Source organism: Talpa occidentalis, unplaced genomic scaffold, assembly GCF_014898055.3.
Source record: "Talpa occidentalis isolate TD23 unplaced genomic scaffold, MPIMG_talOcc4v2.1 talOcc4.11, whole genome shotgun sequence".
NCBI classification, from domain to species: Eukaryota; Metazoa; Chordata; class Mammalia; order Eulipotyphla; family Talpidae; genus Talpa; species Talpa occidentalis.
In genome coordinates this window covers 13,639,580-13,663,129 of record NW_023601104.1, presented here as the reverse complement: position 1 = coordinate 13,663,129, position 23,550 = coordinate 13,639,580, and the positions used below count along the sequence as shown (strand labels likewise).

Sequence of the window (23,550 nt, the reverse complement as noted above, 5' to 3'; positions counted from 1 at the left end):
CTTTGTGCACATAAACTAGCCTCTGTGCTTGAGGATAATTATTTTTTTAAATCATTGCCAATTTCATAGCTGATATATGACATCTAATTATTATTTTAACTTGTTTTTTTAATTGCTAGTGAATTACATATTTTTGTTTTAGGCATTTATATTTCCTCATGTAAAATGATTATTTTGTCTATATTTGTTAAGCATCTGTATTTTGGGCTTTGATTTGTATTAAATCATTATTATGAATCAAATCAAAATAATGTCCTCTAATTCTTAGGTGTAATTTACTGTTAATTTGCTTCCTTATTTCATTATTACCTTTCAATTTTCTTTGTTCAAGGTTTTTGTTTTTATATAGACAAATCTTTCATTTTTTTCCCCCATCATGATGTTTTCCCATTGCTGTTCAACTTAGGAAGTTCTTACTGTGAATAGTTAAAAACTATTTTTTTCTCAGAATTATATCATTTTAAATTTAGTATTTCTCTCTTTTAAAAAGAAAAACATTCTTTTATTTTCCAGATCCCAAACTAATCTTGCAGGCCAGCCTTGCAAATGCTCAGATACTGATTCCCAGCAGTCAGACCAGTGTAAGCAGTATGCTGTTGGAAGGACATACCCTTCTGGCTCTTGCTACCACAATGTATGCTCCTGGGGGAGTCAGCCAGGTATGGACAGCACTTTTTACCTATTATGATGAAATAGAATTGATTTTAAATTTAGCAGAAATATCTATAGATTTCCTAGATCTCAGTTGATATTAAAATATACCACTTAAAAGTGTTTCAATAGATTAAAGAGTGCAACACCAGAGTGAATTTTCCAATTTACATTGAAAGGGACTAATATGTATGTAGTGGAGAAATTATTTTTTTCCTTTGTTTTCTAATACTTCAAGTGTATTTTCAGGATAAAATGGAATCTGATTGCTCTTGGGAGTGAGTATACTTCAGATCTGTGGCTTGGGAATTACTTTCTACTATTTGCCCTCTGGAGTGATAAAAAGGAATTCATGATCTTTAGCTACTCATATAATGTCTGCTGATGGAACCAGTGGAAATTTGCCCATCTTTGCTTTTTTTTTGTTAAAAGGAACTTAATTAAGACTGCTGTTAAATATCTAATCTTAAAATGTTTTTTACTGACACTAGCTTAATGTCATACCTCCTCTTTTAGATTGTTGCATATACCTTAGATTATATGGTTATTTACTTCTGTTTTTAATCATCTGTCAGAAATTATAGAATAACTTTATTGCTGTGGGAGCTAGGAGTCATCAAATCTAGTAGTTTTTTAATCTTTTAAAATATTTATACCTCTTAATATCTAACTAAATATTTAATGTTTAAATATAGTAACAGGGCCTTTCCGGTGGCGCAGCTGTTGAGAGCTGGGTTGCGAAGCTGCCCACAGCCTCTGCAGCGCTGGTTCAATCCACAGGTGGCTGGTGAGGGTCCCACATGGCGCGCAGACCTCTCCTGCTGCCCGTTGCTCCCCTCAGCAGCGTATTTTGTCAGTCTGCCTGTTCTGCTTTCTGCTCTGTCCCTGGTGAATTCTTTCACCCTCCCATGCTTCTGACTGTACCCAGTGCTTGTATAAATAAATATATTTAAAATTTAAAAAAATAAATGCAGTAACAGGACCTTTTTTCAAACAACTTCTCCACATAGATTTTTTTTTAAAGATTTATTTATTTATACAAGAACTGGGGTACAGGCCAGAGGTGCGGGAGGGTGAGAGAATTCTCCAGAGAGCAGAACAGGGAGATGGACCAAAAACACTGCTGAGGGGAGCAGCAGGCAAGACAGGAGAGGTCTGCTGTGGTATGTGGATATCTCCCTGGCCGGCTGGGAATCGAACCCGCGCTACAGAGGCTGCAGACAATTTCACAGCGCTGCGCTCAACACATTGCGCAACTGGAGAGGCCTCCACATATATCTTAAAACTACTAATCTGTAGTTCAGTTTCCTAATTTTGTAGGTAAGGAAACTGAGGCCTAATATTAAATACCTGCCCCAAGATCACACAATTAGTTTGTCTGAGATCCAGAAGTAGAACTATTGGCCCTTTGACTCCTTGTCCAGTGCTCTTTTCACTAACTTGTACTCCCTCACACTAATCTCATTTCACAGGTTTTGATGGGAAAAAGGACTTAAGTTTGAAAAAAGGAAAATCATTACACCTTGTTACCTGTCTTTACATAGGTTGTTCAGAATGAAGAAAATGAGAACTGCTTGAAGAAAGTGGATCCCCAGCTTCTGAAGATGGCATTAACTCCTTACCCCAAGCTAAAAACTGCTCTCTTCCCACAGTACACTGTTCCTAGTGTCCTGCCACCAGATATTACACTCTACCATCTTATTCAGGTACAATTTTGAAGACTCAGTCAAAGTTCATTCAAGAAAATATAAATTGCTATAGATTTCTCAAATGGAGGGAATGCTTATATAGAGTGACAGCAGAATGGAGAAATCAAACATAATGGTGAGACAACCCATAAGTTGGCAGATAAGGCCATTCAGTATCTTAAGACTGCAAGAACAGTGCACAAGTGGTTTTATTAGAACCTAGAAGCTGGTGCCATCTCTAGAAGCTAAACTAACAACCAGGCCACTGAGTGAGCACTGGAAATGTAGAAGGTAGGGTTGGACCTTTGAAGAGATGGTCTCAGAAAACAAAGAAGGGGAAAGATGTCTTGGTTACTCTTCTCTCCCCACCTTTAATCTCCCAAGGTGTCTCTGTTAGCTAAAGGGCAAACAAGTTTGGGAAATGTATTTCTCAAATTACAGGGCAAGGGTGGAAATGGCTCTGAGAGCAAATAGGTAGTTGATCAGCATATCTGTCTCTTCCTTTCATCAAAAACTGCTCCATTCTACCACTGATAATTTCTCACTTCTCAGTGAATATGGCTATTTGTTCCAGTCAGTCAATGTTTCTTAATGTTTTGCTCTAATATCTCCTTAACACTGTGAGAGGTGTGAGTGTTCTACCTAGAAAAACTGCACATAAACATATAATTTTGCTTGTATTTCAAAGTAATCCACAGATTCCCTTAAACCTATTCAAGGACCCTCAGTTAAGAACACCTACCTGTGCTGATTTCTCATTTTAGAAAGCTCATTGTTTTTTTCCTCTGGGTATACTTGCTCCCATAGTGTCTTCAATTCAACATAACCTCTATAATCCTGTAAAGGTACATCTCTTAATACACTTAAGATGCTACTCAAAAAGTGGTTCCCAGTTGGGTGCCAGTCCATGAACTGCCTTTTTTTAGTATGTGATGAGATTAGAATCTTGTATAGATTTTAATGTAAATCTACATGTGTATTTTCGATATTGTAGTTTTGGTTCCAGACCACTGCAAAAAAAGTAAATGTTGCAGTAAAACATATCAGATGAATTTTTTGGCTTCCCAGTGCATATGAAAGTTATGTTTATATTATAGTGTACTCTGTTAAGTGTGCAATAGCATTATGTCTATAAAAAGTGTATGTAAAGCTTAACAGACACAAAATGAGAGATTTGCTTGACTAGAGTTGCCACAAACCTGCAATTTGTAAACACATTATCTTAGAAGTGCAATAAAGCCACTGAATAAAATGAGGTATGCCTGTATGTAAGCACATGCTATTTAGTTCAGCAGGCTGAAACAATTTTATGTAGCAAGATTTTTTTGAAGAAGGAAGCAGAATGCTGGATGTATATTTTGGGATAAGCTTTTTAAATCATTGCTTTGAGTAACACTACTATAAACAATATATTAGTGATTTAAAATAGTTTTTAGTGACATTAAAAAATACATTTCCAATTACCTAAGGTGAATTCAATTGTCTTGAAACATAAGTGGTTTCAGTTTGTTTTGTTATTTTCATTTTGACATAAAATATTTTAGCCCTGTTATTTTAGGAAAATAATTCCTTAATCGACTGAAATTTTACCGCAGTTGAAATCAAAGATGCTCTTTCCTTAGCCATCCAAATCTTGATTTAATAGGTGTTTTCTCCTGTATACGTTACACCATTTGTTTAGTCTTTGCTATAAACATAGCCAAATGCTAAGCACTTGGCTTATACAGATTTCAAAAAACCACTGCTCCTTGCTCTCAAACTTTTTAGATTGATTTGACTTTAGTCTCGTTTTTCCTTGTTGTTGATTTGCTCATCACATTCCTTTAACCCTTGATGTAGTAATATTTCTTTCTTGATCTAATCTGCCCTTAGCTACCATTGTCATATTTATATTTCCTAACCCCTTATTCCTTTGCTTTTTGATCCCAAAAACATTTCTAAAGCCTGTTTCACATTATAATTTATGCTGCTACTATGAAAGAAGAGTATGCTTTGTAGATATAGTTTAAAAGGAACATAAGTAACTTGGTTTTTATTAACATAGAAAAATGTCTCACACATTCCTTATTGGTTTTTGCTATGTCAAAAGGATGTATATCCAGAAATACAAGATTTTTGACTGTCCTGGAGAAGGGAAGCTGACTGCTTTCGAAGTTTTCATATAATTTTGTTTACTTACTTTAGAATCAAATAACTTTTAACTCTGATTTGACTTTTCCCCCTTTCCAGTCATTATTGCCCTTTGATCCTAGCAGATTGTTTGGCTGGCAGTCTGCCAACACACTAGCTATAGGAGGTAAGTCGTCATTGTACTTCTTGCTTTAGAAGCATTTCAGGACTGTTGACAATAAAAATTAATTTATCTAAAGTCAATCCAGTTTTTTTCACTGATTTCTATTTTAAAAATAAGGTTGCGCTCTATTGGTAAACACATTCCATTGAAAAATTGTAAGTCATTGTTTATGGTCTCTGGTGCTGTTGTGGCTGAAATGTACTGTATACCTCTTTCTCGCTTTCCAAAAATCCCTTTTCATTTGCAGTATAGTATTATAGAAGTCACAAACATAGATATTAGAACTAGACAATGCCTAGCTCTGCCATGTCAGAGTTGTATGACCTTGGGCAAGTGATTTTACCTTTCTCCAATTCTCTATAAATAAGGATAATAACCCCTTACATCCTGTTACATGAGAATGAAAGGAGCCAAGGCATTTGAAAAGCTCTAGCAGTTCCTGACGCATAATAAGCACCAGAGGCTCACATATCTCCATCCTCTCTAGATATAAGAATTTCTTTGATTTTTTTTTTTGTGTGTGTGTGATTTTAAAATCCTGCTTCTATTTTTTTTTTTTACTTTGGCATTTGATTAGTATTTAATACCATGTTACCTGTAGTGTCCTCACATATGTTACTCTAAGGTAAGCTTCAAATTAACACTTTATTCAGACATACCCTATAAAATATTTGATATACATCAAAATGAATTTTTCAATGTGTCAATTTTATAAATTCAGATTCCACTTTGTTGAATTTACCTAGTGTCCAGAGCCCAGGGTAGTGCCAGGCCTATAAATAATATTCCATAATTATTTGTTAATTGCTGAATAAAGTAGTGCTTACTGCATTTTCAGATTAAAATACTCTTTCTAATCTCAGTAAAGGTCCTAGAATCTAACTTTTTACTTAGACTGTTCAGAATGAAGAAAATGAGAACTGTTGAAAATGGATTCCCCATCTGCTGAAGACGGCATCAGCTCCTCCCCAAGCTAAAAATTTCTCTTTCCCATAGTACAACTTTCTATCCTGTTGTAATGCCTCCAATTCTGTCATTTACCTGAGTCCTGCCCCCCTCATGGAGATGTACACTCTGCTAAGTATATTAGAGGAACAGAGAAAAAGTTTAAGGCATGCTCCCAGTCTTTTAGAAGTTTCACACATATTTAAGGAAATGAAGCACAAAGTAAATGAAACATTTATCATGAAAGCATAATAAATTTATAAAATTGGAAAGTTGTATTTAATTAGAATGTTTACTTTTTTCCTATGATTTTACCAATGACTACGTGATGATTCGACTTAAGTGGCGGCCCCAGAAAAATTTCCCTTTTGATAGAAGTTTCTCTTACCTAAAATCTCCACACTAACCCTTTGTGGTTAAAAAGACTCTTAGTTGAATAAAAAACTCAATTTGCTCATTTGGGTACCTGAAATACTATATACTTTCCATGTAGTCAGCAAATATTTTATGAATGAGTGGATAGTTTTATGTAATTATAAGTTTTTAAAGTCACTATGATCTCCCAAAGACTGCAGATAGGGCATGTAACAATTTTTTCAATCTGGGGGGGGGTAATACTTTAATATAATAGCTTTGGAAGATGACAGATACCTTTGATGGTCCTCAAGTTGGTTTAAATAGGTGCTAAGTCACAATATAAAAAATCCTTAGAATTCCATGGGAGGATAACATTTTATTTCAGAAATAAGCTTTGAACTTCGAAAATAAGAGAAGATGCATTTGAAATAAGAGAAGATGCATTGTTTTCCAGGACTGGTTTCTTAAAAGTTCAAATGTTACTTTATTCCTTTTTAAAAAAATAGATAAGTGGTTAAGAGACTGTTAAAGATAGGAGTGTTATTTCATACTAATTGTCACATCCAAATATCGTCTGATGTTGAATTTTTCTAAAAAGAAAAAAAAATTCTGCTGTTTTCACGGGCACAGATGAACCTTAAACTGAGTTGCTTTGCTGGTCTTAGGAAGATGGTACCATCCCATAGATAAGGAGATGCTCTATGACTATAACCTCAGAAAGTATAGTGTAACGTAAGAAGATTGTAGGAGGGTATTATGGGGAAAAGTATTTATTGGGAAAAGACCTATAATGAATAAGTCTTAGTAAATACAGGACTCACATAAGTATGTTAAGAAGGGATTTCTTTTTGTAATCAGCTATGTGAATGAATTTAAAAAGCTCCTTTTGCAGATCATAAGTTTTTATGCAGCTTCACAGCTACACATTTTTGTATAACATTGGTTCTTCTACACGTTAGACTAAAAATATTACACTTTGGTAATTCAAACTGATGCACAATAGTACAACATGATTATAGCAACCAGTTTCTTTCACCATTGCAGTTATGATTTCCATGTACAAATCTGAAATTAATCATGAGAGATGCAGAGAATTAATATTACTTCACTTTCCCCTCTCAGATGCAGCAAGTCATCTCCCACATTTTTCTAGCCCTGACCTGGTTAATAAATACGCTATAATAGAACGTCTGAATTTTGCTTATTATTTGCATCATGGACGGCCATCATTTGCATTTGGTACTTTTCTGGTCCAAGAATTAACCAAGAGCAAGACTCCCAAGCAACTGTGAGTATTTAAAATATACCTTTTATTAAAAGTATAAATTATATTTGTGTATGTCACACATGTGTTTTAAAAAGTTAGTGGAAACATATACAGTTAAATTATTTATATTCAATTGGTGATTTGTGTTTTTCTCACTTGTGCTTTTCTGTGTATCCCATGATTCTGGCATTTGGCATATATGACTTTTGTTACTAGGAAAAGAGATAATAAATATATTTTAAAATTCATATATTAAAAAAATGATCCAAGAGCTTGCCAAATGCTGCCAGGTACTCTAAAGAGGGAATTCTGTAATAGGATATGAATTTTGAATTTAAGATCTTTGTCCTTTTTTATAATTTACTTTCATAAAGCACACAATTACAAGATGTGTTTGATAAAATGAGCAGCTTAACATAGATTTATTTATTGTTTGTTTTGTAATTAACAAAGTAATGTATTTTTATGGTAAAAGTGAAGTAGTTCAGAAGGATGAAAAATGAAATATAGAAGTCCTTCAGTCTCCTATCCTCCTTCTACATTGTAAATGAACATAATTAATTTTGTGTGCGTTGTTCCTGGAAATTTTTCTATGTATAGATAGGAGAATATTTAAAAATGTATGTGCTTTAAATGTCATTAATTTTCTTGGTAGTTTGTGTACATCCTCATAATCAATAAGGTCACAAGTTGGAAGTTTTTAGAAGTTCTGTTCCACATTCCCTGGATGAAGTAGCAAGCAAGAATAATTTTGACTATGAGTAATTAGGAAATGGTAAAATATGAGGGAATGGAGGACTAGGAATCCAGAAGACAACTAAATGCTTCCCGAAACCTAAATGGATATGCAAGGGAGCCAGTAATAACATGTGTCTGACATTCCATCTATCACTGATGTATTTCCATCTGCTTTTACTGGTGAGAAACACTTCTGATGTGAAGATGTGATTTTTGATTCTTTTTCAGGATCCAGCAAGTAGGCAATGAAGCCTATGTTTTAGGACTCTCCTCCTTCCACATATCTTCAATAGCAGCTGCCTGTGTTTGTTTCTTAGAATTGCTTGGCCTTGACAGCCTCAAGCTCAGAGTTGATATGAAAGTGGCAAATATTATTTTGAGCTACAGGTGTCAAAATGAAGATGCTCAGTACAGCTTTATCAGAGAGTCTCTAGGTACACTGCCTTTTCTTTATGTGGTTTATTTAGAGGGGAAGGGATGAATGGATCTAAGACATTGAATTATGAGTAATTGGGGAGCAAAACCAGTCACCTTCCTATTTCATCCTTTTCCTGCAGTCTTTGGTCTCTAACTCACTATTTTGTGGATAGAAATGACCTTTCCTCTTAATCGTATTTCCTTGTTTATGATTCTTATAGCTGAAAAATTGTCTAAACTGGCTGCAGGTGAAAAGGCAACCATAGGAGAACTACTTCTTCTCTTAGAAGAAGGTATATGGAACAGCATTCAGCAACAGAAAATAAAAAGGTTTGTGGGTCACAATTCCCACCTCATTTCCAGCCAGACTTACTGTGCCAGTCTATGTTCTTTGCAACACCTTGGGTACATTTACCAACCCCTCTAGACCTGCCTTTTCTTACTCATCTGCTATTAGATACTCAGCAAACAGACAATGAATTTTAATTATATCTTGTCAGTAAAAGCTGGGTAAAGATGATGATTCCCTCTTTAGAAATAGAGTTTCCAGGCCTCCCCTGGTGGCGCAGGTGGTTGAGGGCAGCACTGTGAAGCTGTCCACAGCCTCTGCAGTGCTGGCTCAATCCCGGCCTGCCCACGAGAATCCCACATGGTGCAGCAGACCTCTCCTGTCTCGTCCGCTGCTCCCCTCAGCAGTGTATTTCAGTCTTCCTGTTCTGTTCCCCACTCTATCTCTGGTGAATCCTCTTACCCTCCCACGCATCTGGCCTGTACCCCAGTTCATGTATGCATGAATAAATAAATCTTTAAAAAAAAAAAGGAAAAAAAAAAAAAGAAAGAAATGGAGTTTCCACGAGGTGGAAAGGATCTTTGTCTCTTCCACTGCTCTGTAAGTGGTCCCTGTAAGTGTTACATATTGAAATCTTTTTGGAAGATGTGGAATGGATTTCACAAAATTTGACTCTAACTGATGACCTTAATTTTTTTTTGCTCATCTATTTTAGTTGATAATGGCCTTATGCATTCATGCTGTCTCACCTCTATATCCCACTGGGGCTGACTCAGCTACTTCTGACCCTAGGAATGTACCGTTTTTCTCTATGTCCTATCACGCACTCTGTTCTCAACAGTCTCTTGCTTCACATAGGAATAGGTACCTATGCCTTAGTGAGGAGTTCTAGGCACCTGACAGGGCTCTAATACTCTGTAGTGGATCATGCAACAGAACTCAACACTCAAACTTTCTTGAGTGATTGTTTTCTTAATTCTCCTAAAGCTGGTACACAACTAGTTTGATAGCTACTTAGTTGATAAAGAGACAAATTCTGTCAGTGTGCTAAGAAAACTATTGTATATTATGATTTAAAGAATCCTCTTTTTCTTTGCAAACACTTTAATAAATATTTGGTATTTTTTGAAAGGATTTTTAGAGAATATCCTGTACTGCAATTTAATTTTTACTAATTAATTTTCCAATTTAAATGTAAACTGACAATTTAACAATATTTTTTTCTCTACTACCTCTACCCCCAATTACAGGTTATCCAGTGAATCTAGCAATCAATGGGCATTAGTGGTACAGTTTTGCAGGATCCACAATATAAAACTGAGCACATCATACCTTAGAGAATGTGCTAAAGCAAATGATTGGTTACAGTTCATTATTCATTGCCAACTCCACAATTACCACCCAGAGGAGGTAAGCCAGCGGCTGTTGCCGTTATTCAAGAAGAGGAAGTTGAAGCACTTCTTAGAAGACAGTGTTTTTCTGTTGTGTGCGCATAGGCCTTTGTTTGATGCAATACCATTATTTTTACTGTGGGTTGACTTCAAAGGACTGGTCATTAATACTAAAAAGAGTAAAAGGTAGAGTTTTTGTGACTCCAGATCAAGTATTGAAATTCACACAAAAAGCAAAAAACGGTTTTGTAAAATTATGTGTTCACCTCTGACAAAAGAGAAAGAATTCAGGGTGAGAAATAAAAATTTCAGCAGGGCTTTTCACTAACATTTTTCAGCACCAGCTGAAATTGAAAGTTGGTTTTCTGTTTTAATCATCTAATATGTTTTCTAGGTGAAATCTCTGCTCCAGTATTTCAGCCCTGTCCTTCAAGACCACTTGACACTAGCTTTTGAGACATTATCCTCAGTGTCCAATTCCAAAATGGACTTTGAGCAAGTCTGCAACAGGTCTCCCCAGGAACTCCAGAGAAACAAAGAGATCACTGATTTCTTTGAAATTCTGCTCCGGTGCTCAGAGGAGCCAAACTCCTGGTGCTGGCTACTGACTGAAGCAGTGAAACAACGGGCCCCTATCCTTAGTGTCCTGGCCTCCTGTCTTCAGGTGGGGATGATGAGAAACCTAAATTAAGGACCCAGTAAGCAATAGAAAGAGTCAGGAGGGATAGGAAAAGATAAAGTGAGGTGATGATGACAGTGAAGTTGTAGCATGTGATTCCAAAGTCACTGCAGTTTTTTGTGCTTCTCCTAGCTTAGACTCCAGGCCACTTAGTGTCCTTCTCTGTACCTTGAAGTTAGTAACTTCTGTGTTCAGAGCCTTTTGAATATATAGGCAGATGCTTTGGTGGACTTAACACCACTGCCTCTTGAGCAGGGAAGAGGGATGCTCCTGGCAGTCCATTGACCACCAGTCCTGTGGAGGACATTCTTGTTTCCTTATACTTACTGTGTCTCTGATTTCCATATATTCCCCCTGTCCTTTGGCCTTTTGACCTACCACACTCTGTGGCATAGTTCATACTACTCCCTTGGTGGTTCATTAGTTTGTTTGGTGTTTGAAGGCATTTCAAGCTATCTTGATCACTTTAGTGAGGTGTCTTGTTCAAAAACAGGAAATGTTCATCTGTAGTTGTAGTATTGCTAGAAACATTCTGTTAAGAAATCCACACCTAGCCATTTTTTATTTTTGAAGAATTCTTATCCAATGACAGGATGCCAGTGCCATTCCTTGTCTCTGTGTTTGGATCATCACTTCTGTGGAGGATAGTGTTGCAGCTGAAGCAATGGGACACATTCAGGGTTCAGTGGAGGGACACCCCTGGGACCTGGAAGACCTTGCAATCATCTGGAGAACATTATTAACAAGGCAGAAGAGCAAAACTCTCCTCAGAGGTTTCCAACTTTTCTGTAAGGTAATGATAGTTTCTTTCCCCCCCCCCTTCACATTTTGAAAGGACTGGTTTATTAGGAAAAGGAGAAATAGAGAGTCACCTGCATAGTCAGAGGCAGGCAGGAGAGTTGCCAATAGTTATTCTTTCCTGAGTTTAAAAGGGTTACTTTAGAATATTCCATTAGCTTTTTCAATTTCCTATCCCTGGATTTTTTTTTTTTTAAGATTTGTTTATTTATTTATACAAGCACTGGGTACAGTCAGAAGTGCAGGAGGGTGAGAGGATTCACCAGAGCGGGGAGGAGAACAGGCAGACCGACGGAGCACACTGCTGAGGGGAGCAGCGGGCGGCAGGAGAGGTCTGCGCGCCATGTGGGACCCTCGCCCGGTGGCCGGGGACCAAACCAGCGCTGCAGAGGCTGCGGGCAGCTTCGTAGCCCAGCACTCAACCGCTTCACCACCAGGGAGGCCCTGGATTTTTTCTTTTTTTAAGCCAAAACCAGCTAATAATTGAAGTACCGCTTCTTTTAAAAAGTGCTAAATAAGGGTCTCCCCTGCCCCTGGTGGTGCAGGTGGTTGAGCGCCGCGCTGTGAAGCTGTCCGCAGCCTCTGCAGCACCAGTTTGATCCCGGCCGGCTGGCGAGGGTCCCACATGGCACGGCAGACCTCTCCTGTCTCGCCCGCTGCTCCCCTCAACAGTGTATTTTGTCAGTCTGCCTGTTCTGTTTCCCACTTTGTCTCTGGTGAATCCTCTCACCCTCCCGTGCATCTGGTCTGTACCCCAGTTCTTGTATAAATAAAAATAAATATTTTCTTAAAAAGTGCTAAATAATATATACTTCTTACTGTGTTCTCTCAGTAGTCCTATGCAAAGATAATATATGAAAATATTATAAAGCAATATTATCCTCATTTCATAGAATAAACTAAGGCCCACAGGCTTAAATAACATGCGCAGGCTCTCAAAGTACTTTAGCTAGTGGTACATTGTATAGTTAAGTTCCATACTTTCTAATTACAGAGCTCCTCTCCTCTGATGGTAACAATCCTGCTGAAGTGCTAGAAATGTCCACACGTGGTCATTTTGAAGCCATAGACAGAGAGAGGTTGGCAGTTCAGTGGAGCCCACTGTCCAGGAGTGTTTGCAGAGATGTCCTAACGCCATCTAGTGGAGTATCTCCTGCTCCTGTGCCAAGTACAGAATAGACAAATAGACTCCAGTAGGTGTGCACAGCTTGAGTATTTTTTTTCTTAAAGGAAATATAAATTTAACTTCTTTTTAGCATACATGATTTAATTCTACTGTGAAGCTATTACCAGTAATATTTATTTTTTACTTTAACCGTCTCTTATATTGACATTACTTTTTGAGAAAATAATATTAAGATTTTGTAACTTGATTCAAACTCTTCCTCCAAGGATTCCCCGTTACTGTTGATGCTAGAGATGTGTGAACTCTGTATGTTCTTCAAGAACTATAAGGAAGCTGAAGCTAAACTTCTGGAGTTCCAGAAGAGCCTTGAAACTGTAAGTTGGGATTATCTTCTCCCTGATCTGAAATTGGTTAGAGTGGCCTGTTGTCTGTTAGTAGTCAGGATAGGACAGCATGTTATGTGACATAATTCAAATTTAATCATTTGTACTGTTCTGGGGATAGGGGGCAGCATAGGGATTGCAGTGGCCTTGCCCACAGCACAGTAGATGCTACGAATGCCAGAGTGGTTTTCTCCTAGTGGGCTAAGTCTGATCAGTATCCTGATGCTTCAGCCAGACTCAAAGGGGAGGGCGTTAATGATATCTGCTGTGGATGCTAGAGAGGAATGTGGTGGTACACGGGCCTCATTCGGTCTCTCCAAGACAGCTCCAGCAGCACTGACAACCCTCATGATCTCTGTCCAACTGAGGCAGTATCTTGTGATCAGTTTTAGGCTTTACCTATTCAGGTCCTTGTTTCAGGCCTATTAATCATATGAAACTAATTAAAACTATGGGGTGGGGGAAAAGAAGTTACAAGAACAGAAAAAAGACTATCCCTTAGTCCTATTTGAGCTTTCAGCACTTTTGCCTTTTCTACCCCAAAAGAGCACTGTAATAAATGAGACAAAACTACATACTGATCGTACCCAACAGTTATATCACAGAGGAATCTCAGTGCAGGCTTTTGCTCTCAGTCATATTGTTCTTAACTGTAATGATGATTTAAAAGTTATGTTATTTGAAAATATTGAATCAAATTACTCAAATATCTGTGAGGTTCTGGAATTACAGAAAATAGGAACATTAATTTCCTTGGTTTATCATTCCATGGCTTGGGTCCTACAAGGTATCTCCTCCTGTTATTAGTACTATTATTCTTTTTTTGTGTGGTAAAATATACACATATTTACCATCTTGATCATTTTTAAGTTTACAGTTCGGTGGCATTAAGCATATTCACATTGCTGTACCACCATCACTACCATCTATCCCGATGACTTTTTTCATCTTACAAAACTGAAACACTACAGCTGTTAAGCAATAACCCCAATCTCCCCTCTCCCTACCCCTTGGCAACCTCCATTCTACTTTCTGTCTTTATTATTTTGACTATTCTAAATACCTCATACAAATGGAGTCATTCTGTATTTGTCTTTTTGCAGTGGGCTTATTCTAACTAACTTAATGTCCTGAAGGTTCATCCATGTCGTTGCATATTGCGGACTTTTCTGCGTCTTTAATGCTGATGTAACCCACTAGCTGTATATGTATTTATCCTATATTGCTTTTTCATTCATCCATCAATGGACTTTTGTGTATGCTTTCAATCCACAATGGTGAATTAAGCTGTTATGAACATGCCTAATAGCTCTTTGAAACCCTGCCTTGGGTTCTTTTGGGCATTTACCCAGAAGTGGAACTGTTGGGTGATATGGTAATTCTATTTTGAATATTTGAGGAACCGTCTTGTTGTTTTGCACTGTGGCAATACTGTTTTACATTCCCATTCTTCCCATTCTTTTTTTTTTTAAATAGAGGCATGTTTTATTTATTTATTTGTTTGTTTTTGTTTATACATGCACTGGGTACAGTCAGAAGCACGGGAGGGTGAGAGAATTCACCAGAGCCAGAGCGGGGAGCAGAGCAGGCAGAAGGACCGAAGTACACTGCTGAGGGGAGCAGCGGGCGGCAGGAGAGGTCTGTGCGCCATGTGGGACCCTCCTCCGGTGGCCGGGGAGCAGCTGGGGATCGAACCGGCGCCTCCGAGGTCGCGGGCAGCTTCGCAACCCAGCGCTCAACCGCTGCGCCACCGGGGAGGCCCCATTCTTCCCATTCTTGCCTTCTTTTTCCCTCCTTCTTGGTTTTTTGATAGTAGTCATCAAGTAGGGTGTGAGGTGTCAATGTAGTTTTGATTTGCATTTCCCTAGTGATTAGTGATATTGAACATCTTTTCATGTCGTTTTTTGATCATTTATAAATCTTCTTTAGAATATGTCCATTCAAGTCCTTTGCCTGTTTTTTTTTCTTGTGAAGTTTTAGGAATTCTCTATATATTCTGGATATTAATCCCCTATCAGAGATAAAATTTGCAAATAATTTGTCCTGTGAGTTGCCTGTTTTGTTTTTTGTTTGTTTTTAAAGATTATTTATTTATTTATTTATGCATACAAGAACTGGGGTGTAAGCCAGAATTGCGGGGAACGGGGGGGGTAGAGGGTTCACCAGAAAGAATGTGGAGCAGAACAGGCAGATCTACTGAAGTACACTGCTGAGGGGAGCAGCGGGCAAAACAGGAGAGGTCTGCTGCGCCATGTGGGTTGCTCCCTGGCCGGCCTGGGATTGAACTCATGCTACAGTGGCTGGCAAAAGCTTGTTTTTAACCCCTGTTAAAAAAGCGCTGTTTTTAACCCCTGCGCCATCAGGGAGGCCCCCCGATAGTGCCTTTTGATGACTAAAGTTTAAAAAGCTTCATCAAGTCCAGTCCAATTTTTCTTTTATTGTGCTTTGGTGTCATAGCTAAGAAAGCTGTGAAATCCAGTTTTGTGACACTTTTGCTCTACCTTCTAAGAGTTTTGTTATTTGAGGTCTTATATTTGAGTGGTTGCTCCATTTTTAGTTAGTTTTTGTATATATTGTTATACAAAAGGGTTCAGCTTCATTCTTTAGCATAAGGATATCTAGTTTTTCCAGTACCAAAGGTTGAAATTTTTTTTTGCTTTCAGCCTTTGCTCATTGAATGGTCTTGGCACCCTTTGCAACATTCATTGACCATATTTGCAAGGGATTATTGTACTTTCTATTCTGCTCCATTGTTCTGTTTGTCTTTATGCTAATATCACAGTTTTGATTGCTGTAACTTTGTATTGTTTTGAAATCAAGAAGCTTGAGTCCTTCAGTTTTTGTTTCCTTTTCAAGATTGTTTTGGCTGTTCAGAGACCCTTGGAATTCCATGTGCTTTGTAGGGTGGATTTTTCTATTTTTGCAAAAATAAATGTCATTGGGATTTTGATAGTCATTACATTAATCTGTCGCTCACTCTGGATATTATTGACATATTAATAGTATTACTATTTCCAGTCTATAAATGTAGGTTGAATTTTCATTGATTTGTCGTCACTAATTTCTATATTTTTTAATTACCTATTTTTTTTTATTTATTTATTTTTTTTTTCTCCTTTTCCTTCCTTTTCTTTTCCCAAGAGAGGCATGTATTTTTATTTATTTATTTATGTATTCATTTGTTTGTTTTGTACATGCATTGGGTACAGTCAGAAGCGCGGGAGGGTGAGAGAATTCACCAGAGCCAGAGCGGGGAGCAGAGCAGGCAGAAGGATCGAAGCACACTGCTGAGGGGAGCAGCGGGTGGCAGGAGAGGTCTGCGCGCCATGTGGGACCCTCCTCCAGTGGCCGGGGAGCAGCCGGGGATCGAACCGGCGCCGCAAAGTCCGCAGGCAGCTTCGCAACCCAGCGCTCAACCGCCGCGCCACCGGGGAGGCCCTACCTATTTTTTTTTAAAGATTTATTTTCTTATTTATACAAGCACTAGGTACAGTCAGAAGCGCCGGAGGGTGAGAGAATTCACCAGAGCCAGAGCGGGGAGCAGAGCAGGCAGAAGGACCAAAGTACACTGCTGAGGGGAGCAGTGAGCGGCAGGAGAGGTCTGTGCGCCATGTGGGACCCTCCTCCGGTGGCCGGGGAGCCACCAGGGATCTAAACGGTGCTGCAGAGGTTGCGGGCAGCTTTGCAGCCCAGCGCTCAACCGCTGCACCACTGGGGAGGCCCAATTTCTTTCAGCTGTGTTTTATAATTTTCATTGTGCAAGTCTTTCACTCTTTGGTTAATTCTTAAGTATTTTATTCTGTTGGATGCTATTCAAGATGGAATTGTTTTTGTGATTTCCTTTACAGACTGTTTATTGTTTATGCATAGAAATGCAGCTGATTTTTGTGCATTGATGTTGTATATTGCTACATTGCTGAATTAATTCTAAGTTTATTTTTGATGGACTCTTTAGGGTTTTCTACATCTACAATCATATCATCTGTGAACAGACAATGTTACTTCTTTCTTTCCAATTGGCATGTGTTTATTTCTTTTTCATGCCTCTTTCTGGCTAGAACTCCCTGTTTTTTTTTTTTTTTTTAAAGATTTATTTATTTATTTATACAAGCACTGGGTACAGTCAGAAGCATGGGAAGGTTACAGAATTCACCAGAGCGGAGAGTAGAACAGGCAGACTGACGAAGTACACTGCTGAGGGGAGCAGTGGGTGGCAGGAGAGGTCTGCGCACCATGTGGGACCCTCGCCTGGCAGCCGGGGATTGAACTGGCGCTGCAGAGGCTGTGGGCAGCTTTGCAACCCAGCGCGCAACCGCTGTGCCACCAGGGAGGCCCTAGAACTCCCTGTTCTATGATGAATAGAAATGATTAGAATGGACATCCTTGTCTTTTTCCTTAGAAAAAACATTTGTTAAAGAAATGCTTTCAGGGGCCTCCCCGGTGGTGCAGCAGGTTGAGCACAGCGCTGTGAAGCTGTCTGCAGCCTCTGCAGTGCTGGTTCGATTCCAGGCTGGTCAGGGAGCAACTCACATGGCACAGCAGACCTCTCCTGTCTCGCAGCTGCTCCCCTCAGCAGTGCTTTCGGTCTGTCTGCCTGTTCTGCTCCCTGCTCTGTCTTTGGTGAATTCTCTTACTCTCCCATGCCTCTGGCCTGTGCCCCAGCTCTTGTATGGATAAATACATCTTTAAAAAATAAATAAATAAAACATGTCAACATAAAAAAAAAGAATGCTTTCAGTCTTTTCACCATTAATTATGATTTTCATTGTGGGTTTTTCACAAATGGCTTTATTATATGGAGGTAGTTTCCTTCTATTCCTAGTTTGCTGAGTGTTTTTAATCACTCCAGTGTACTGAATTTTGTCAAATATTTCTTTCTGCATCAAGTGAAACAGTCTTCCCCCCATCCCCTGCTTCATTCTGTTGATGTGATGTATACATTGATTGCTTTTTATATGTTGAACCAGACTTGTATGCAGGAAAAAGTCCCTTTGGTAATGTTATATAATCTTTCCCTTGTATTGTTGAAATCAATTTGCTAGTATTTTGTTGAGTACTTTTGTATTGATATTCATAAGGGAGATTAGTCTTTTTTTTTTATTTTTTATTTTTCTTGAAGCATCTATCTGTCTTTGGTATCAGAATAATCCTGGTTTCATAATATGAGATAGGAAGCGTTCCCTGCATCTTCAGTTTTTCGGAAAAGTTTGAGAAGGACTGGTATTAGTTCTTTTTTTTGTTTTGTTTTGTTTTTTAAAGATTTATTTATTAATGCACTCAAGAGCTGGGGGGCAGGTGGTGAGAGGATGTTAGGGGAGAGGATGTCCTAAGCAAACCGGCAGGCTTCGGGCAGCCACCCCACTCCAGCCAGACCCTGGGGACTACAAATCCCAGGGTCCCCAAGGGGAGGGTGCGGACCTGAGGGCGGAGTTAGGCGGCCATCTTCTCAATCTCTGGGCAGAGGAACAGTCTTTAGCCCTTGCTGTGATGCAGCAGGAGCCCCTGGGCGCTATCCCAGCCGCAGGCCCAGCAGTGTCAGGGCTGCCCAGATGAGCCCCTCACGCTGCTGAGCCGCAAGCATCGCAGACACGAGGGTGACTTGGAACCTGCTTTATGGCGGACATGCGTCGTGGGCCCCCACGGCCATCTGCAGCCAGTAGTCCTGGTTGCTGAAAATGATGAAGTTGTACAGATGGTCTCCACCACTCCCAAAGCCGTGCTCGAGCTCCCGCCAGGACACCGGGCTGTCTGCGAAGCCCTGCACAGACAGCGTGGCCCACGGGGCCAGCTTGGGCTCGTTGAAGTAGCGGCAGAGCTGATCCAGCAGGAGGTGGATCTTGGTCGGCAGCAAGAAGCCAGTGACAGTGCAGAGGCAGGCCTGGGCGGCCACCGAGCTGGGCTGGGGACAGCAGTAGCTGGCGACGAAGTCGCTGGGCTCATGGTCTAGGCCTGCGCCGCAGAAGACGGCCCCCAGCCACTGCAGGCGCTCGGGGGCGCTGCAGGACACCCCGGGCTGCCCCCCCAGGGCCCTGCTCCGCAGTACGGGGCTTGGCAGGTCCCTCACGGTGCTCAAGGCCACTCTGGGCTGGTGCTCCCGGATCAGGTAGCTGGAAAAGTGCGACAGCAGCGCGGACCCCTCGGCACCCGTCTGGTGCCAGGCCAAGAGAAAATCAAACTTCAGAGGCTTCTTCTCCTTGAAGGACCAGGCCACCCTCTGGGACGTCTTCGAGTCCGGGTGGAGGGCCAGCTCCATCAAGTCAATGGAAACAACGTACTTCGGGGTGCTGCGGCCTGAATGCTGAGACGGGCGGCCCTGCAGCCCGCACTCCTCGTGGTGTCTTTATCCAGCGACAAAATCAGCTTCCCGCTGGGCAGCAGGGCGACGGTGCTGTCCTCGTCCACGCGGGTGTTGAGGCTGAGCGCGCAGCAGGTGCCTCAGGACGCGGAGCCCCCGCACTTCGACGGCCCGAGTCAGCACGTGAGGAACCCCGGGAGCCCCAAGGGCGGGGGGCAGGGCCCAGCGGCCTCCCCGCTGCCCGCGCTGACCTTCCTGGACGAAGGCGCTGATGAACTCCGGGGTGACGAGCTCGTGCAGGGGCAGGTCCTCCACCGAGTAGTAGGGCCCGAGCCGTGCGACCAGGCCGTGGAGCCCCCCCCCCCCCCCCCCCCGCCAGCGCCCCGCACTCAGGCACCAGAAGGGACACCTGCGGGCGGGGGCGGGGGTCAGCGCGCGGCCCCGGGCGCGGCCGGCGCGGGCGCCTCGGACGCCCCGGGTGACCGCCCGCTGCGACTCCGGCCCACGTGGGGGAGGCGGGGCCGCCTGGTATTAGTTCTTAAAGTGTTTGGTAGAATTCATCACTTAAGCATTAGGTCCATGGCTTTTACTTCTTGGAAAATTTTTGATTACAGGTTCACTCTCCTTACTAGTTACAGGATGATTCAGATTATCTCCTTCTTGGGCCTCCCTGGTGGCGCAAGGGGTTAAGTCTAAGCACAATGAAGCTATCTGCAGCCACTGCAGCATGAGTTAAATCCCCAGCCAGGGAGCTACCCACATGGTGCAGCAGACCTCTCCTGTCTCCCCCGCTGCTCCCCTCAGCAGTGTGTTTCAGTCAGTCTGCCTGTTCTGCTCCCCACTCTCTCTGGTGAATCCTCTCACCCCTACTCCCCACCGGCCCACATACCTCTGGCCTAAATCCCAGCTCTTGGATGCATAAATAAAATAAATCTTTAAAAAAAAAAATTTTATCTCCTTTGTGATTTAGTCTTGTGTTAGGTTTTGTGTCTTTGGGAATTTGTACATTTCATTTAGGTTATCTGATTTTTTAACATAGTTATAGTACTCTTCAATTTTGTTATTTTTTAAAATAATCTTTTGATTTTATTGATTTTTCTCTGCTATTTTTCTGTTCTCTATTTTGGTTATCTCTGCTTTAATTTTTATCATTCCTTTCCTTTTGCAAGCTCTGCATTTTTCTTTTCCTATCTTCTTAATTTGTAAAGTTAGATTGTTGATTTGAGATCTTTTCCTTTTGAATATAAACATGTATAGCCATAAATTTAAATTTCCCTCTTAGCACTGCTTCACTACATCCCATACATTTTGGTATGTTGTTTTTGTTCTTTTTTAAAAAAAAGATTTATTTTTTATTTATACAATAGCTGGGGTACAGGCCAGAGGCGTGGGAGGGTGAGAGCATTCACCAGAGACAGAATGGGGAGCAGAACAGGCAGACAGACCAAAAGCACTGCTGAGGGGAGCATCGGGTGAGACAGGAGAGGTCTGCTGCGCCATGTGGGAATCTTCCTGGCAGGCCGGGAATTGAACGTGGGCTGCACAGGCTGCGGACAGCTTCACAGCGCTGTGCTCAACCCACTGCGCCACCAGGGAGGCCTTGTTTTTGTTAAGTATTTTTTAATTTCCTTTTGGTTTCTTCTTTTATGCTTTGGTTATTTAAATCCCAATTTTTTGAATTTTCCAGTTTTACTTTTGTGTTGATTTATAAATTTATCCCATTGTGGTCAGAGAAGGTACTTAGTTTGATATCAACCTTTCAAAATCTGTTGAGACTTTTTTTATGTCCTGTATCTGGTCTGCCCTGGAAAATAGGCCATGTGTACTTGAGAAGAATGTGTTTTCTATAGTTGTTGGGCAGAGTGTTCTGTATCCATCTTTTAGATCTAGTGGGTTTATTATGTTTTGTCTTCCTTTTCCTTGTGTCTGATTATTGTGCCCTTACCGTGAGGTGAGTGCTATTGAAGTCAGCAACTACTGTAGAACTGTTCTTTCTTTCTTAAATTATGTCAGTTTTTGCTTCATATATTTTGATGTGTCATTAGGTATGTAAATATTTTAAATTGTTATATTTTCTAGCTGTTTTGAACCTTTTATTAATATATGTTTATCTCTTGTAACCTTTTTTGATTTAAAGCCTATTTTGCCTGATGTTAGCATAGCCACCCCTGCTGTCTTTTGGTTGCTATTTGCATGGAGTACCTTTTTCACTTTCAACCTTTTCTGTCTTTGGAACTCATGTGAGTGTCTTGTAGACAGCATATAGTTGAACCATGTGTTTTTAATCCATTCTGCCAATCCCAAACTATCTTCCAAAGTAGCTATATAAGGTTTTGTATTCCCACCAGCATGTATGAGAGTTCTGTAGCTTCATGTCCTTGCCAGCATTTGGTGTTGTCAGTGTTTGAGTTTGGTATGTTGTGATATATCACTGTTGTTTTACTTGCATCTCCCTAGTGATATATTGTGGAGCTGCTTTTTATATGCTTATTTACCATCTATATATATCTTTTTGGTGATTTAGTATTCTATTAAATTCAGTATCTTCAGAATGCATAGGTTTCATTTATGACATAAGCCAAATACATATAAGAATAATATAAGCATACAATTGATTTGACAGAAAAAGGAGGGAAGGTTACAAATCTCTTTGCAAGACTTGGGATACTGACAATGCAGAATGGGCAGAGCCCAACCAGGAAAGTTCCTGGCAGTCCTCTGAATTCCTGGCAGCTTTCCAACTAAAACCCAAAGAAGAGTTCAAGACTGGGCACAGAGTCTATAGGCATCTCAGATTGCCCCGAATATATACATTTATAACACTTTCTAGGGGAATTTTATCAGAACCAGCTATTAATTTAAACAGGTTTTTATCTGTCGTTGCCTTTTGCATATCTGTTTATCAGCATCTTCATAAATAAGTGGTTACTTTTTATTAGTTACTTAAGTCACTTTGTAACTCTTACCTCACTTGCCCCTAATTTTCCATCAGTCAGGATCATTACAGTATTAATACATATGAAGGTATCTATTAAGATCTTTGACCTATTTTTTAATAGGGTAGTTTGTATTCCTGCTGTTTAGTTTTAAGAGTTTTGTATATTTTGAATAATAGCCCCTTATCAGATAAGTCTTTTAACAATGTCTTCTAGTCTTTGGTTTGACTTCTAATCTCTTGACATGTCTTTTGCAGAGAATATTTTTAAAAATTTTAATGAATTTCAGTTCATCAGTTTTCTTTCATACAGTGTCTTTGGTGTTGTTTCTAAAAAGGCATCACCATACCCAAGGTCATCTTAAGTTTTCTCCTATTTTATTTGCTAACAGTTTTATAGTTTTATGTCTAGGTCCTCCAAAGTATATTCATTTTCTTGCCTCTGCTCTCACCTCAAAGAGGAATAGTGTACTACTTCACCCTTGCCTCAGCCTTTTACTTCCGTACACTTTCCTTCAACCAGTTCAATTGTGCCCCTCTTTATAGAGCCACAGAAGTAGTTAAAGAATAATAAACAAATAAAGAATGTTCTAACTCAGATTATTTTTAATAAGGATACTCAATTGGATAAAGAATAAAATACTCTATAACTTTTGACTCTTTTAAGCTCTTGAAGGCTGTAGGCATTCCGTTGAGCTATTGCACTTCTAACTATATCCCAACTATAAAGTCTCTTTGCATACCAGCTTCACATTGACAATACTTTTTATAATATTGTCAGAAGTATTCAGGAATGTGGAGCCAAGACTTGCACCTACCCCAATGCTAGGCACAGACTTAACAAGTTTTCGGTGCCTGTCAGCATGAAATATATTTATTTCTTTAAACCTGGTAAGTTTCTGTTATATCAAAAGGCCCATTATTTTTTGTGATTGTGTTGCATGAGGTCTAGAGTGAACTACAATGACTAAGCACTAAATATAAATCTTGCAAAAGTGACATGAAATAAGGGGTCAAATAAAATTCAGGAATAAAGTTACAGAAGCATCGTGGGGGAAAGAATCACTCTTTTCAGACACTAAAATCTTCCTTTTCCTGCAGTATTGCAGATATCTTTGCCACAACTAATTGTAAAATGAAACATGCTACTTAGGGTGATCTTCCTATTAATATATTTAGCATTTGGGCCTCCCGGGTGGCACAAAGGGGTTAAGTCTCAGCACTATCAACCTATCACCAGCCACCGTGGCATGAATTTGATCCCCGGCCAGGGAGCTAACCCACATGGTGCAGCAGAC

The 23,550-nt window shown here is 40.0% G+C and overlaps 2 protein-coding genes across 2 annotated transcripts in view; one reads left to right on the top strand and one right to left on the bottom strand.

The window, feature by feature from the left end:
- SPG11 (SPG11 vesicle trafficking associated, spatacsin) overlaps positions 1-23,550 on the top strand; it is a 70,661-nt gene that overhangs the window by 25,602 nt on the left and 21,509 nt on the right. Inside the window, exons 18-27 of the mRNA XM_037502390.2 lie at positions 514-659; positions 2,196-2,357; positions 4,569-4,635; positions 7,057-7,222; positions 8,168-8,373; positions 8,578-8,686; positions 9,896-10,055; positions 10,431-10,700; positions 11,308-11,508; positions 12,906-13,013. Of these exons, the coding sequence (XP_037358287.1) occupies positions 514-659; positions 2,196-2,357; positions 4,569-4,635; positions 7,057-7,222; positions 8,168-8,373; positions 8,578-8,686; positions 9,896-10,055; positions 10,431-10,700; positions 11,308-11,508; positions 12,906-13,013 (1,595 nt within the window). The remainder of the gene's footprint in view (positions 1-513; positions 660-2,195; positions 2,358-4,568; positions 4,636-7,056; positions 7,223-8,167; positions 8,374-8,577; positions 8,687-9,895; positions 10,056-10,430; positions 10,701-11,307; positions 11,509-12,905; positions 13,014-23,550) is intronic.
- LOC119239497 (ribonuclease P protein subunit p40-like) lies at positions 18,584-22,939 on the bottom strand. Its single transcript, XM_037504120.2, is given in 4 exon segments — positions 18,584-19,355; positions 19,358-19,456; positions 19,569-19,705; positions 22,896-22,939. Coding segments are annotated over 4 exon segments (1,002 nt in total). The 3' UTR covers positions 18,584-18,633.